At 38.2% G+C, this 16,673-nt stretch overlaps 1 protein-coding gene across 1 annotated transcript in view; it reads right to left on the reverse strand.

Moving 5' to 3' along the window:
- LOC139144145 (uncharacterized) overlaps nucleotides 1-16,673 on the reverse strand; it is a 39,844-nt gene that overhangs the window by 17,874 nt on the left and 5,297 nt on the right. The window contains exons 2-4 of the mRNA XM_070714807.1: nucleotides 2,587-2,763; nucleotides 1,397-1,591; nucleotides 848-1,042 (exon numbers count right to left, since the gene is read on the reverse strand). Coding sequence (XP_070570908.1) covers nucleotides 848-1,042; nucleotides 1,397-1,591; nucleotides 2,587-2,763 — 567 coding nt within the window. The remainder of the gene's footprint in view (nucleotides 1-847; nucleotides 1,043-1,396; nucleotides 1,592-2,586; nucleotides 2,764-16,673) is intronic.

Here is a 16,673-nt window from a genome sequence, read left to right on the forward strand (position 1 = left end):
ACTATGAGATGCATCTTTCATACAAGATGCATCGTACGCATAATGTAAACACACTCATCCGCAGTCTGTATTCTAATTCGCCAATTGATAGTCACGTGGGATGCGTTCTTTTTGTGCTGATCCACGTAAACGACGTCATCAGGCATCATTCGTTTGAACTGTTGCCTGCCAGGCATCGTTCTGAAAAATGATGCCCGCTGACGTCAAAAACGATATTTGACGCGAACGCGGACCGGAATGTAAACAAAGATGTCGTCTGCGGCCGATAATCCAGAAATTTCTTGGTTTATTCTACTTTCTGAAGAAGAATTGAATGCTTTGGTTTCTAACAAGGACTCGATACGGACAAAAACTATAATCAAAGGTGAATTGAACGTTTTGCAGAAGTATTGAGGTCTTTTTAGGAAAACTTTTTCTTACTGAACCACTCCAACATATTACATCATAGACCTACATGCGACAAGTTTTGTGTATAGTACGTTCTTATGCATGGCTACGGATGAGGTGTGTTACAAAACACATATTGACTGGCATGAGGGCAACAGCATACGTCTGTACCCCGAGGGACTGTGAGTCACCCAAAAAACAGACTGTTTCCCGAGGCCGTGGGCCGAGGGAAACAGTCTGTTTTTGGGGTTGACTCACAGGCCCGAGGCCTCGGGAAACAGTCTGTTTTTTGGGTGACTCACAGTCCCTCGGGGTACAGACGTATGCTGTTGCCCTCATAGCCAGTCAATATGTGTATAATGTTACCCACGCAACAGACACATCACATGTAATTGTAACCACTTCAGCTACTAACTAACCAAACAAGGCTTTAGTCCTTGTACAGATAGCCAGTCCTCACCTTATTTACATCTCGCACTAAGTACGGAACTTCGGCTGTCGCATTTCCACTTGGCTTTGACCCAATCATGACGTTAGTCTCACCGCTGGAGTTTTTAAAGCCGGTCCTGTAAATCTCTTCACCTGTTGTGACGCTCACTTCAACTGAGCCTTCGAAAGGATTGCCGTCAAAGTCTTTCAGGTCCATGAAGTATCTCTGAATCATAAAAATATATTCGTTACGATCTGAACGCTATTTTTGAAACAATCTGCTGACTTACTAAAAAATCTAAATTTATTTAAACAATAATCTTAAACAAAGTCCGTAAATGACTTAGCGTGAGGTTGACCAATTTGAGTGAACTGTCGTCTGTTGAAGGGCTTTGTGGAAGGCCTGCATTTTATGACAGAATTACGGCAATTGTAAAACTATGAGATGCATCTTTCATACAAGATGCATCGTACGCATAATGTTACCCACGCAACAGACACATCACATGTAATTGTAACCACATCGGCTACTAACTAACCAAACAAGGCTTTAGTCCTTGTACAGATAGCCAGTCCTCACCTTCTTTACATCTTGCACTAAGTACGGAACTTCGGCTGTCGCATTTCCACTTGACTTTGACCCAATCATGACCTTAGTCTCACCACTGGAGTTTGTAAAGCCGGTCCTGTAAATCTCTTCACCTGTTGTGACGCTCACTTCAACTGAGTCTTCGAAGGGATTGCCGTCAATGTCTTTCAGGTCCATGGAGTATCTCTGAATCAGAAAAAATATTCGTTACGATCTGAACGCTATTGTTGAAACAATCTGCTGACCAACTTAAAAATCTAAATTTATTTAAACTTTAAAATCCTAAGATTATCTGAAACAAATAAAGATTTTTAGGTTAATCAAAACTGATTCGTATCTCTTAGCAGCTGCCTAGAGTGGTAAGCAGATATTTGTAATATTTAGTCGCTCAAACTTCAAATTTAAGTCCGCAAAAGTGGTAAAAATCGTCAAATTTATGGAAGTCTCCAACGAAACGTACTTTTGCTCGAAAACAAAACTTTCAAAATATTCTTGATAGTCTTATTCTTTTCCCTTTTGTCATAAGCGGATTACCAAACGTGTCGACGTTGTATTTCATATGAACGGCGAGGGGTTATTCACTAAATAACGAGGCAGCCCTCATGTAGCTGCAACGATGTGTCCCAGCGCCGTGCGACTGATTCTTGCTGTTGATGAGCCGCATTCCTGGGCTACATTATAGCAGCTAGCCCTAATGTACAACATGAATGTAAAGCATATGTTGAAAGAGAGTCGAAGCAAAACTCTTCCTTTCTTCTTCATACTAGTAGTTTCATAAATTCCCTTAAGTAACGCGTGGAAGTATTTCAACCAGATATTCTTTGATATCCCATTCGACTAAAATAATCTTCCAGCTGAACTCCCAAAACTTCAATACCCTTATGAGAACAGCAGTATATTATTCATTTCTGTACAATGCGAGCACATCGAAACGCTTGTGTGGGAATGAGAAAAAGCCGTCAAATATATTTTAGACGAACCGATAAACAGTTATTACATGTAAGAAAGTACTTGTCGTGGTATTAGTCCTACGGTTTCCTTTATTTTCCTTGCAGATATGATCATCAACTAAAATCAGTGGGGACTCGATATACCAACGCCTGTCTTTGAAAGGTTTAAAAACAGAGCATACTGACAAAAACCTTGTCTTTAATCTGACTGACAGGTTTGGTTTTTCTCACCTTATTTTGCGAGATATCAACATCTTCATCGCCATCGCTGATATCTAGCACTCCAATTGAGAGAACACAGACGACAGCCACCAAACCAACTACCATCAGGGAACTCAGGATGGCACCGACCTTGAACTTGCGAGTCTTGAAGAGAGGGGTTCCTTTTTTGTCTTCCTCCGAACCGTTCTATGATTTGAAAGAGAATGTAATAATGTCACATAATCCTGGGAACAAAAACCGAAAGCACTGATGAATCAATCTCGTGCTCTCCAGGAAATAAGGTCCAGATTTTCACAACAAAAAAAAATACCGCAATTATATGATGTCGCTCAAATTTGTTCAGAATTGGTACATACCAAAGATCAACAATAAATGTTGTTTCTATCTGTTCAGTGCAGGAAAATTCTACGTTGACGTTATGACAATGATTTCTGCACAGTACAACCAGAAAAACAACAAGAAATATTTAAACCAGAAAAACAAGAATGACAAAAGTAAATAAGGTCTGAAACTTTGGGTACTGGAGGTCAACTTTAGCAACATGCATATCTTCCCCCTGGTCTGTTAGTATGTAACAGTTCATAAACAATAACAGGAAATGACTCAAGGTCAGTGGAGTCAGTCACTGGTATGCCATCACTCCTGCACATTTGCAGGATTTTTCTTTTTCTTACCTCATTTGCACATTTTTGACACTGACGTGTTCATTTGAACAACGTCACATCTCAACCCCTGCATCTACCTCACTGAGATGGTAGCTTTGGCGGTATTGGAGCCTTTTTGTATGACGGACATACATCCGCACATACATACCAGAATACATACAAAATACAGACACCACCAACTCATCACATAAGCTCTTTTTGGTATATGTATACGAAACCAAATATGAGCTAACAAGTTACAAATTAAGTTGGTCAAATAACGTTGAATTTATGGTCTTCTAGTAAACAACGGGAAATAAAAAACACACGATACCTGATTTATGGAATGTTGATTTTTAGCTCTAATCCTTTACACAAAGTGTACCTGTCAGTTTGGCTGCAATTGTTTGTAAAATCACAGTCACTCGTGAGCTATTCAGCTCTGAGACTACTCGCCCCCGGTACTCGCCCCATAGACGTGTGTACATAAGCCAGAAAAAAACAAGTCTGGAAACCAAATGGCTATTTCCTATAGGGATTATGCCACCATGTCATCTTCGACGTTCGATTTTACTGTGAAAAGTAGCAAGTTCGTCTATCATGTAAGAGTGAGCGACATTCCGGTCGTTACCGGAGTATAACGCCGGTAACACACAGCCCTGCCATGCAGAGCTATCTAAACTCTCTGCTTACTTTACTCAGGATCGTATGTAGCTCCACTCAACAGGGAATGAATGTCTGGAATGCCAAGTATGCCCACTGGAACTATTCGACAGCAACGGAGTACTGGAACGAACTGTCTTTCTGTTAAGACAGTCTCGCAAGGCTAGAGCAGCAACACCAGAGTTTAGGGTGATACTCTGGGAACAAGAACGAGCAGCATACAGCCATTAACCAAGTCCTTAACTGGACTTATCCCTCAGCTCACTTAACAGGAACCTGGTCTCAGTGGGGTTGGCTGTCAGCACACTGGCCGCTGGATCGATGCTGAAGCCCCTCGAGGCTAAGTTAGCAGCGGCTCAGGATATCTGCAAGCCTTGCCGTTGAGACGACTGAGATGTCTCCTACACATACAGCAACTCAGTTCTATCAGCAACTCCATTCTATCTGCTTACAAAACTTTAAGTCCAGAGCTTAGAGATCTCTGCTACTACTGCTGGGCATAACAGCATCCTTCCCCTCTGCGTGGAGTAGCAACCGATGCTAACTCAACATAATTACACAAAACACTAGCCTGTGTATGACTTCTCTAGCCAATCAGAAGCTACTTTTGCACACAAACAAATCCTTAAGCCAATGGCATACAATATTTCGCTAATTATGATTGCCTTATCTGTATATTAACAACCCTATATCATCTTAATACTAATACTGCCACGTTAGCAACCAGATATGAACTGAAAATGCTCACGTGTTTCATTATATATTGCAGTTATATGTAATGTTGAACCTTTGCCACATTTTTGCAACTTCATTATGATCAACATAAGTATTATGAAAGTATTATGATCAAGATATAGAACAATATTCACCACCGATTAATTGCTTAATGACTTTCAATAATGCTGTATCATAGTATCTTTAATGTGTATAGCAAGTTTCATCAACGCTGGTCCAGTCAATTCAGATATATATCTCTAATTAGCAAAGTTCATTAAATATGTAAATTAGGAATTGGCTGAAGTAAAAATGCTTAACGATTTTTAATACTGTTGTATCATAGTGTCTTCAATATATGTAGCAAGTTTTGTCAACTTTGGTCAAGTCAATTCAGATTTATATCCCTAATTATGAAAGTTCATTAAATATGCAAATTAGGAATTGGCTGAAGAAAAAATGCTTAATGACTTTCAATAATGTTGTATCATAGTATCTTCAATATATATAGCAAGTTTCATCAACTTTGGTCTAGTCAATTCAGATATATATCCCTAATTATAAAAATTCCTTTAATATGCAAATTAGGAATTGGCTGAAGTAAAAATGTCTTTTGACTTTCAATAATGTTATATCACAGTATCTTTGATGTATATAGCAAGTTTCAACAACTACAATCAAGTTAATTCAGATATATATCCCTAATTAGGAAAGTTCATTAAATATGCAAATTCGGAATAAGCTGCAGTAAAAATGCTTAATGACTTGCAAGAATGTTGCATCATAGTAGCTTTAATACATGTAGCAATTTTCATCAACAATGGTCCAGTCAATTCAAATATATATCCCTAATTGGCAAAGTTCATTAAATATGCAAATTGGGAATTGGGTGAAGTAAAAACGCTTAACGACTTTCAATAATGTTAAATTATAGTATCTTCAATATACATACCAAGTTTGGTCAATTTTGATCCAGTCAAATCAGATATATATCCCTGATTAGGAAAGTTCATTAAATGTGCAAATTAGCAACTATCTTTCATGTCCCCCTTAATGCTTCCCACTGCTGATATATCATGGTGAGATCAACGTTTGTAGCAAATCTCATCAAATTGTGTGCAGTCGTTTTTAATGTATATCCGTTTTTTCCTAAAATCATTAATTATGCAAATGAGCAAAACGTATGCAAGCCAGACCCACCAAAAACTAATCAGTACTTGCCATTTGCAAACTCAATCTATGTATTAGATTTGATTCTGATCTGATCAGCTGTTTTTGAGATATCAGACAGACAGACAGACAGACAGACAGACAGACACACATCGTTGCGACATATACGCACTCGTGTGAACACGTGAGCAACCAGATATGAACTGAAAATGCTCACATGTTTCATTATATATTGCAGTTATGTGTAAATTTGAACCTTTGCCACATGTTTGCAACTTCATTGAAAGTATTATGATCAACATAATGAACAATAATCACCGCCGATTGATTCTAAAAGGTCATGAAGTATACAAATATGTAATTAGCTGAAATAAAAATATTAAAGTTCTTTGACTGCTGTCATTGTATCACCATTTTATACAGTAATTGTAATTACCGTTGGCCAAGTCCTTCAAGCGATATATGCCGAGCTGTGATAGCTCATTAGATATGCAAATTATAAATTAGCTGACATGAAAATGTGAAATGACTTTCGATATTGTTTTAAATTGGTATAATCATCAATGTACATAGCATGTTTTGCCAACGTTGATCAAGTAAATCCCAGTATATATCCCAAAGAAGCAAATTTCATCAAATATGCAAATTAGGAATTGACTTCAGTAAATATGCTTAATGATTGTCAATAATATTGTATCATGGTATCTGCAATATATGTAGCAAGTTTTGTCAACTTTGGTCAAGTCAATGCAGATATATATCTCTTATTGGGAAATCTTGATTAAATATGCAAATTAGGAATTGGCTGAAGAGAAAATGCTTAATGACTTTCAATAATATTGTATTATAGTGTCTTTAATGTACATAGCAACTTTCATCAATTTTGATCAAGTCAATTCAGATAAATATCCCCAATTATGAAAATTCCTTTAATATGCAAATTAGGAATTGGCTGAAGTAAAAATGTCTTTTGACTTTCGATAATATTATATCACAGTATCTTTGATGTATATAGCAAGTTTCAACAACTACAATCAAGTTAATTCAGATATATATCCCTAATTGGGAAAGTTCATTAAATATGCAAATTTGGAATAGGCCGAAGTAAAAATGCTTAAAGACTTTCAAAAATGTTGTATCATAGTAGCTCCAAATACATGTAGCAAGTTTCATCAACGTCGGTCCAGTCAATTCAAATATGCATCCCTAATTAGCAAAGTTCATTAAATGTACAAATTAGGAATTGGCTTAAGTTAAAACACTTAATGACTTTCAATAATATTAAATAATAGTATCTTTAATATACATACCAAGTTTGGTCAATTTTGATCGAGTTAAATCCCTAATTAGGAAAGTTCATTAAATATGCAAATTAGTAACTATCTTTCATGTAACCCCTTAATGGTTCCAAATGCTGATATATCTTGGTGTGATCAACATTTGTAGCAAATCGCATCAAATTGTGCGTAGTCGTTTTTAATGTATATCCGTTTTTTCTAAAATCATTAATATTATGCAAATGAGTAAAAAGTATGCAAGCCACACCCACCAAAAACTTATCAGTTCTTGCCATTTGCTGACTAAATATATGTACAAGATTTGATTCTAATCTGACTAGCCTTTTTGAGATATCGGACCAACAGACAGACAGACAGACACATGGACACACAGACAGACAGACATCGCTGCGACAAAAAACGACTGTTAGAAGAAATGATAAATTACTACACACTCTAAGACAAAGAGACGCATTGGAATGCAGTCCAGTCATTTCATCCGATATGTCTACTGACCTCTGAAGTGCATGTACCAAGGAGAGTACGCTACTCGATACTATAATTAAAACGTAAACACATCAATTAAAAAGCCCCAGTATTTGTAATTTTTAACAATTGTTTTCGTATTTTTGATTAAAATGATATCCTCAGTATGTGAAAGTAGACCATAAATTACTACAGAATCGCATGTTTTGTATGCCCAGCCCGCCTCACAAACGTGTACGATTAACAGTAAAAGGAGTGAAAAATGACTTCTTGTCCAGACCAGAAGTCAGGCTTTGTTGACACACGAAACGAAACGTAATCACACCACCGCACATGCTCAACCACATCTACACAAATTTTACTGTGGCGGCATAGAAACCTGCACTCTTCAAAAAGGTCTGTCCATCGAAACTGGAGACTGGGCTTAATTAAAATGCGCGAAAGTTGAGCGAATATCGGAAACACATAAATATGTAAGTGTTTACAGATTTTTTCGACTATAATGACCAGTGCAAACAAACGTTTTTGAACAGCTAAACTAACGATGGATGCAGTCGATTGTAAACTTCATGCATGCACTGCATAGCACGTTGTATGGAAATCCGGTCACGACATGCAACACCGGATTTCTATGAAAATCCGGTTACGACATGCGATATTTCTATGGAAATCCGGTAACCGGATTTCTATTGAAATCCAGTCACGACATGCGACACCAGATTTCTATGGAAATCCGGTCACGACATGCGATATTTCTATGGAAATCCGGTCACGACATGCGATACCAGATTTCTATGGAAATCCGGTCACCACATGCGACATGCGACTTCAAAACTTCGACCTGCGACTTTGGCATTAAGACCTTGGTGTAACCTGCAACTTCACAACAGCGACCTGCGTGTCACAACCGATAACGTAGTAACTAACCGATAACGTATCAAACCCGATAACGTAGTAAAAACTTATAACCTAGTAAATCAACCGATAACGTAGTATCGAACCGATAACGTAGTAATTTTTTCTAACCGATAACGTAGTAAAAATTTACCGATAACGTAGTAATTTTTCGTAACCGATAACGTATCAATAAATTTACCGATAACGTATCAAATTGAAGTATACTGTTTTCGTGATATTACTCAGACATCACGAATCGAATTTCATCAATTTTGGAAATGTGAACCAATTTATAAGTATTCCTGCAGAATGAATTAAAGATACAACACATATAAGAGTGTCTTTATGACACACTTTCTAAGTTGGGGGGACTTGGAAAAAGTTTCCAACATGACCTTTTATAAAATTTCGCTACTTACAACGTCAGTATATCAAAATAGCAATATGCCTTTACAAAATAATCGTAATCATACCCATCCGTAATCTGATAACACTGGGTAAAAATTCGTAATACACTAGTTATAAACATAGACACAAAACAGAACTGACAGTAAAGCACCGGTACATACTCATGTAACTCTCATTCTGGGACTGAATTACAGGTAAGTCTGGACTCATTGCTCAATTGAAATCCTTATAACCACAATTCATTAATTACTCCTGTAAGCAAGCCAAGTCAACGGATTTTGTAGACAACGTATTGCTTTTTCTTTCCTTTTTATCCTTTCTGGTGTGATTCACGTCGAGTGACATCTTATTACGAAGACATCTCAAAATTATTGAGTAGTCATACATAGTATAGAGCTGACAAGAAGTATAAAAAGTTTGTTTCTCGTCCTCGCGCGTGTCAATTGAGACCCGCCACGTCAACCTTTCTTTCTGCTCATGAGGAATATGTATAAAACAGAACGGTATAAACAAAATAACTGACACTAACATTCCATTCAGAACAGTACACATATGTCACTGTTATATTAAGCTGACAAAACTGTGCATTGCTGCACTAAAAGTCAAACCGCAGAACTGTTGCTATACAAAAATACTAAACAACACTACTGTGCATTTATCTCTGCGTGCATTCCTATGTCGTTTTCATGTTTTTCGCGCATTCTTGTTGGTTGAAGAGTAAAAGAAATGAGAAGAAAAAAACGCGTCACCGCATCAGTTTTGCAATATGTCTAGGATGAGAAACAAATATATTTATAACAATTTACGCTAAACGGAAAAAATTAATAGAAGAAAAATAAATTGAGTAAGAGACAATGTGATGACAAATCGATCTATAGATCTATCTATTCACCTATCTATTGACATTACATTTATCTATCGATCGATTGATCGATCGATCGATCGACCGACGACCATCTATCAAATATCGATAGATAGATCGGTCGATCTATCGATTGATTGATTTATCTATCGATACATTGATCGACCTATTTATCTATCTATCTATCTATCTATCTATCTATCTATCTATCTATCTATATCTCTATCTATCTATCTATCTATCTATCTACATGTACGTATCTATCTATCTATCTATCTATCTACATCTATCTATCTATCTATCTATCTATCTATCTATCTATCAATCGATCGATCTATTGCTCCCCACGATTCGCTTAATCAGATATTATCAACTAATTGATACGTTATTGGTCGTTTTGATGTGGTATTGGTTGACTACTCTATATTGTCAGTTTGTTTAATCCGTTATTGTTCATTGATACGTTATCGGTAAATTTGTTGATACGTTATCAGTTAGGAGAAATTACTACGTCATCGGTAAATTTTTACTACGTTATCGGTTAGAAAGAATTACTACGTTATCGGTTCGTTACTACGTTATCGGTTGATTTTTACTACGTTATCGGGTTTGATACGTTATCGGTTAGTTACTACTTTATCGGTTGTAACACCTGCGTCCGCGTCCTGCGCGTTTGTCAAACCATGGAGGTCTACCTTCATGGTCAAACTGCAACCTGCGACTTCACAACTGCGACATGCGACCTGCGTCCAGTCTGGTGGTTCAGATGGGAGACTGATCTGCATGTGATTCCAGAAACTGAAAAAGAATCATAATTACGCTTGAAACTAAACGAGTCATAATTACGCTTGAAGCTAAAATCCACGGATTGTTCAATTTTCCGTCACAATACGGGACCATGTTCATAGACAGTCTGAGAAATCAGAGAGGTAATGGTATCTTGTCCACTTTGTGAAATCAAACATTTCCCTTGGTTTTGAACCCAATAATCATGATTGTCCGCTTTTAGGTTAGTTTGGCATAGGCCTAAAGCCTAAGGGACAACACCGACACTCCTGAATCAAACTGAAGGTATTAAGGTTCATCAGGAGCAGCCCTCCACTTTGACAGCAACCGAACAACACGTAGGTCAACACAGCTGTGTCATCCAAGCTCATCTCTTTCCTAAATGAAACCACCTATCACTGATATTACTTGTGACTGCTTTTCATACTCTCAATAAACACGAAATACCTAAAATCATGGATCAGGTCGTGATCTCGCAGGTCGCAGATTCAAACTCGCAGGTGGCAGCTAGGCCAGAGCACCCGAAGGTCGCAGGTTACAGTTTGAAAAAAAAACGCAGGACGCAGGTCGCAGTTTTGAAGTCGCAGGTCGCATGGTCGCATGTCATGACCTGATTTCCATACACGTTGTGACCGACGGTATGGAGATCAAGTTTGCTGAATGAATTGAGAGAGAAAAACATAAATAAAAATATAATTAAAAATTCAATTCTTCACCATCGTAATCATTGAACTAGTCGTTTCTTTCATTATGCAGTATAATGAAAATTTCGTTGAAAATAATGACGGGACTGATTCTGCTCCGTTTACTCAAACGAAGTTTAGTGTACGGCAGGGCTACGCTGCAGGCAACATATAGCCTATCAACCTCGCATGTCGTTGCCGTAACTGAAAACGCTCAGAAAGGAACAAATTGTATCTTGGATGCAGCACAAAAGTCTTTCTTATTACATTTACAAGTATACGCAACGGGTATCTAATCCTCCCAAGGACTACCGTAGTGCAATTACCGACTAGCTGCGATGCGACGGAGCTCCAGGCATGGTGGTAAAAGTTCGAACACAAGAGAGATCCCGGCCTCACTGCAAAGTCGTCCCGAGCGCACCCCGCCCGACAGCAAACTACGTCTATATTCTTGGTTTGATTTTTTTGTTCACTTACTTTTGGAAAGAATTCATGATACATATATCTGACTTTCACAACTGCACAATTTGCTTAGGACTGTGATTTTGGCTGTAGTCTAGAGACGATCGGAGGGAGCTAAGCAGGCCCCAAATTTGCATGGACAATGCCCGGGACGATTTATACACGCAGACACGCAGCTCGATGAGAAAGTCGTTCACATAAAGCTAAATGAAGTGATCAATACAAATGTTTTAAACATCACTTGTTCTGTAAATTTATGATCAATGGTTCTGACCCACGGATTTTACACTGTGGCGTCGTTTTTTTTGGTTTTTTTTATGCGTTTGGCTGGCTATTAGTCCTGTAAGACTGGACTACATGGAGGCAGTAGACTGTATTGTAACACGCCACGATTCGCCAGAATACGTCACGTCACGAAAAAATAGATACGTCTAGTCCCCACCAAATCGACAAAAGTGACGTCAGAGGGTATTTTTTGAAAAGCTATTTCCCTAGGGAAATAGTTTTGACCAAATTTGGAAAAGTGCCCGGTCACGTGACCGTAGTGTCGTCTGCAGCTTTGCAACAATGGCGGGTGACTAGAACGTGATATGCTTCCCGGATAGGTGACGACACATTCTCTAAAACAGATTTTTCAACATTCCAACAGCGTATGAACTTGGATAGCCCATCGACGGAAAAGATTAAGATGCAACTAAGGATGTCGCTAGGCATGCTTACAATATTTTTGAAAGAAAGTGGTACCACGTACAACTCAAAGCGCTGCGGAAACATCGCCCAGTAAACTTGTCACAATGGATTGTTGGGGTACAAACTATCAAAACACATTAAAACTATATTACAATACAACATGAGCATGTGGTGTGTTATAAAACACCTATAGCCTGGTCTTTGTTCGGGCTGTAGCGCTCGTCTATTTCCCCTCGTGGGCGTGTGTTACCAGAAACACATCGCTATACCCCTCGGCCTACGGCCTCAGGGAATAGCGATGTGTTTCTGGTAACACACGGCCCCTCGGGGGTAATACGGTCGCTATAGCCCTCATGACCAGGCAATAGGTCTTTACAAGTGCAGCGAGGGCCGGGCCGAGATTGAAGCGCGTGGGCCCTGTAGCAAGGTAAAGTTGACAGCGCCCATTGCAAAATGCCCGCCTCTTCGCTTCTCGCGTTTGGGAGGAAATTTACCGCTGTATTCAGAATGCTTTCCTACCGGTATAAAAGCTCAAAAACTGATGCATCAAAAGCCAAAAGTCTGTAAATTCTTTAGCAGAAGCTTCATTGTTGTTTCTAAATTTCGCTGAAATATTAGCCGTGCGTGTGCTGGTGCCGGTCGTTCTGACTCGGGCTTAAACAGCTGTTTAGGGAGTCGTCATTATTTCCGGCCGGGGGGGGGGGTCGGGAGGAATTAATTAGAAACTCCGAAATTTTGAGTCACATCCCAGCCAACCATGGTGAGTTTGAGTAACCCCCTTTCTTATACAGAAACTTTGGCTTACCTGAACCCACGTAATGTAGATATAAAGGCTCATCTACAGTCTCCGATCATATAGTATTGTTGAATTTGGATGGGTAGCATGTCATTATTGATGGTTAAATGTCCAAAAAGTTGTTGAACTGAAGTCAATTAAAATACATTTCTGTGACAATACAGAGGATGAATTCACAACAGTTCAGTTTTGTCCTAGATCCTGTACACTAATAATGGTATCTCGAGAACATTTCTCCATGACCCAGCCTCTCCTTCCACCTCTGGTAACGACCGTAAAAAACTACTGTGTGACATCATCATCAGCACTGCCGATCCTCAACTTCACTGTTGCTGGTGCCATTGAGTACATGAACAGTGATATCATTTCATCGTTACTATCTTCTCTTTCAAAGTAAGTATTGCTAGTACTGGCAGTTAATCACATTTTTTTGCCTGGCTTCATGTAGTTGATATTTATTGTTCTGTTAAAGTATTTATTTGCTTTTTATTTAACATGTATCAGAGTAAAATATACAATATCAACTTATCATTATGTCATTGAGGACAAAGTAAGTCAAAGAAAAAACATTTTGAGCACCCCCTTATAGCTTTGAAATTTTGAATGACCCCCAGGTCGCAATACTGACGGTTCCCTTGCTTGCCGCCAAAGGCCATCGCGTTCACTGCATTCAATAGCCTGCCATACGTTGCCAAAGTATGTTGCTTCGATTTCGCAATCACCTTGCGGCTAGAACAACAATCGCTGAAATTTATTACTTCAAGATACTGACGTTGATAGTTATTCAGGAAGTAGGAAGCACTTCACGGTTGGGGGCAAAGATAACCTATATTCTGGTGATGAATATGAATTACGATCTAAATAAATTCAAATATTAAATCATACATGAATAAATTTAAATAATTAAAACAGGCCAAAATCAATCTAAATAGTAAAAAATGTAATGAAAGTACCACTACTTTCACACATGGCAATGTCTCAATATTTGTGTTTTATGTATTAGGCCGTGTAAAAGAAGTAAATTCTTTGTTTGCCGTCCTTGGATTTTTGAAAAACCTACAAGCCAGCCAGCAAAAAAAAAAACAAACACAGAAAAACAAACACAACATAGATCAATCGCATAAACTTTAACTTTCTCATCGGTTTGTGAGTCACAAGTATGAAAAATCATCTGTTACATTTACAAGGAGTGTTTCTTATGCTCTTCATTAAGCACGTTGAAAGCGATCCTTGGAAACAAAGGTTATATTTGTATAACTACAACAAGCATACTTAGAGTTAGGTGACTGTGAGTCTAAACAAAAATTCCATAATAAGCAATGGCAATAAACACTATACCAGTACATAGGCCCTAGTGTACCACATACAGTGTGATAGTAATCAACTGGTTGTGTTACGCAGATCTATAGTTTGTCTCTGACGGAGGTTTATGCACAAGGTGGTCATAGCAAGAGTAAAACTACTAATTAAAATAACAAGATCTCAATTATGAAAACAAAGCATATTTGCGACAATTGTAAAAGATGCAAATTACATATTACGATGATGCTTACGAAGTTTTGAAGAAAACAAAATATATTTGAATCAACACCTAATGAAGGAACATACGAACTTCACCGTTTACGCAATGGCTTCAATTTTGCAACGTGTCTAAGTGACATTTGTATATTAAAATTATGACATGTACATTTAAGATCGAGATCTGTATTGATGTTTACGATTGGACGTATATTTCCATCTTTAATTCATATCTATCATATGATCCAAACCACCGTCCCTCCACCGTCCGGTCTGGAAACAGCTCCTGTTTCTTTGTTCCGATGCGCGTTACGGGTAAACATATCAATTACAAAAAATCCTTGAATCTCTGACAACTTAAAGGTGACAAGTACGTGAATTTGCATGAAAAATATGCTAATTTTAGCCAAAATAACCTGAATGCACTGCACTATTCACTACAGCGATTTTGCTGAATAAACTTGTCGATATTGTAACACAAACGTTTCGATATTGAGGTGGGAGCCTCAAGGCTCTTTCACATTTTATACATAAAAATCATTTCTTTTCAAAGCTGTTGCCTACTCTTTTGACCTCCAAAGCAGATAGAGCTTGCAAGGAATCGCCGCCGGACAACTGTACGCGACTGTACCCCTAAGTCTTAAAACGGATAAACAAAGACACAAACAAAATCACTACCCCAAAAATCAACGTTTCGGAAGAAAAAAACATCAAAATAAGTTTCTCACCATTTGTAAAATATCATAAATTTAATGTTCAATGACTGAAATATGCTGAGTTGGATTAGATTCAAACATGGAAGGGAGGAAAAAACTTCGTGACCGAAGAACTAACATGCGCGATCAAAGTTTCAAAATGGCGTCGCGGCAAACTCAACAGCATTCCGAAACATCGAAAGCATAAATTTCGAGTAATGTTAGAATGAAAATCGATTCTAGAAAATAAATTTTAGGAAGGTTTATATCTCGCAAGTCAAAATTCACGGGGAATTTACGGATTGATTGGCAATTTTCGTTGTTCAAAAACCGCATGGCCGACGTATGGTAGCCGCCATCTTGATTTTTAACAACAAATGCATCGTCGAAAACTCGGGCGTTTTCTACAACAGAACAGAGTAAACGACAAAAAAACGCATACTACCAATTTTAAAATCCCCATTGCTGATTGATCACGCCAAAGTCGTTTCGATTTCTTTCTACAAGTGAAAGGGGGAAACTTTCGTACTGTAAGGTGCCTCTTCTACCTAGCGGGGTCAAATTTGGTGGGCGAAATTCGACGGAAAAAAAACGGAAAATCATAGATGAAAATCTAAAAAAGAAATTACTCTCAATAAACACAGCTTTTCAGTTGTAGCAGAAATCCTTGCTATGGTAACAAAGTTACCTGAGGAGCAAAGACATGACAATAATAAAAATACTCTGCACCGCAAGATGTTGCCAACGCTACTGATGGCTCCCCAAGCAAGCTTTACATTCTTCGCCGTCCCTCCACCCTCTTCCAACTTTTCCCCACAAAACTGGGCAGTTTGGATTATTCATACCTATCTTAATCCTACTGTTCGTAATGTTTATGTCGTAAACACATCTATCGCACACTTTTAACACCTTTCCCGGGTTCTTGAACCCGGTTGGTCAAAATTGGCTGTTCTGGCCTTTTTGATCACCCCTCTTAAAATGCTTGGATAGTTGACTTGGAAAACAATTAACATTAAAAGTTTCATTAGCAATTAAGCCAAACACCGGAAAACACAGAAAACATGGCTCATTACGCGTTCTCAGTAGGTGAAAAAGTTGAGGCCCTCGATGACTGTTACTGGTGGACAAAGGGTGCAGTGAAGAAAATAGTTGCAGTTGAAGAAGGATGTAAAAAGTGTGAAAGAGGCTCCCCACCTAACTATCCAAAATGTTTTTGTGTCGAGTTTGTGTTTGATTCGTTTCAAAAATGTGTTCCTACATTCTAATCCGATTGTTTGTGTTAATAAAAATGTTTGTTTCGCCTCGGATATTTGTAGGGAAGTTTGGATTAGTGTATACGGTAATG

Source organism: Ptychodera flava, chromosome 11 (genome assembly GCF_041260155.1).
Source record: "Ptychodera flava strain L36383 chromosome 11, AS_Pfla_20210202, whole genome shotgun sequence".
In the NCBI taxonomy this organism is placed as follows: Eukaryota; Metazoa; Hemichordata; class Enteropneusta; family Ptychoderidae; genus Ptychodera; species Ptychodera flava.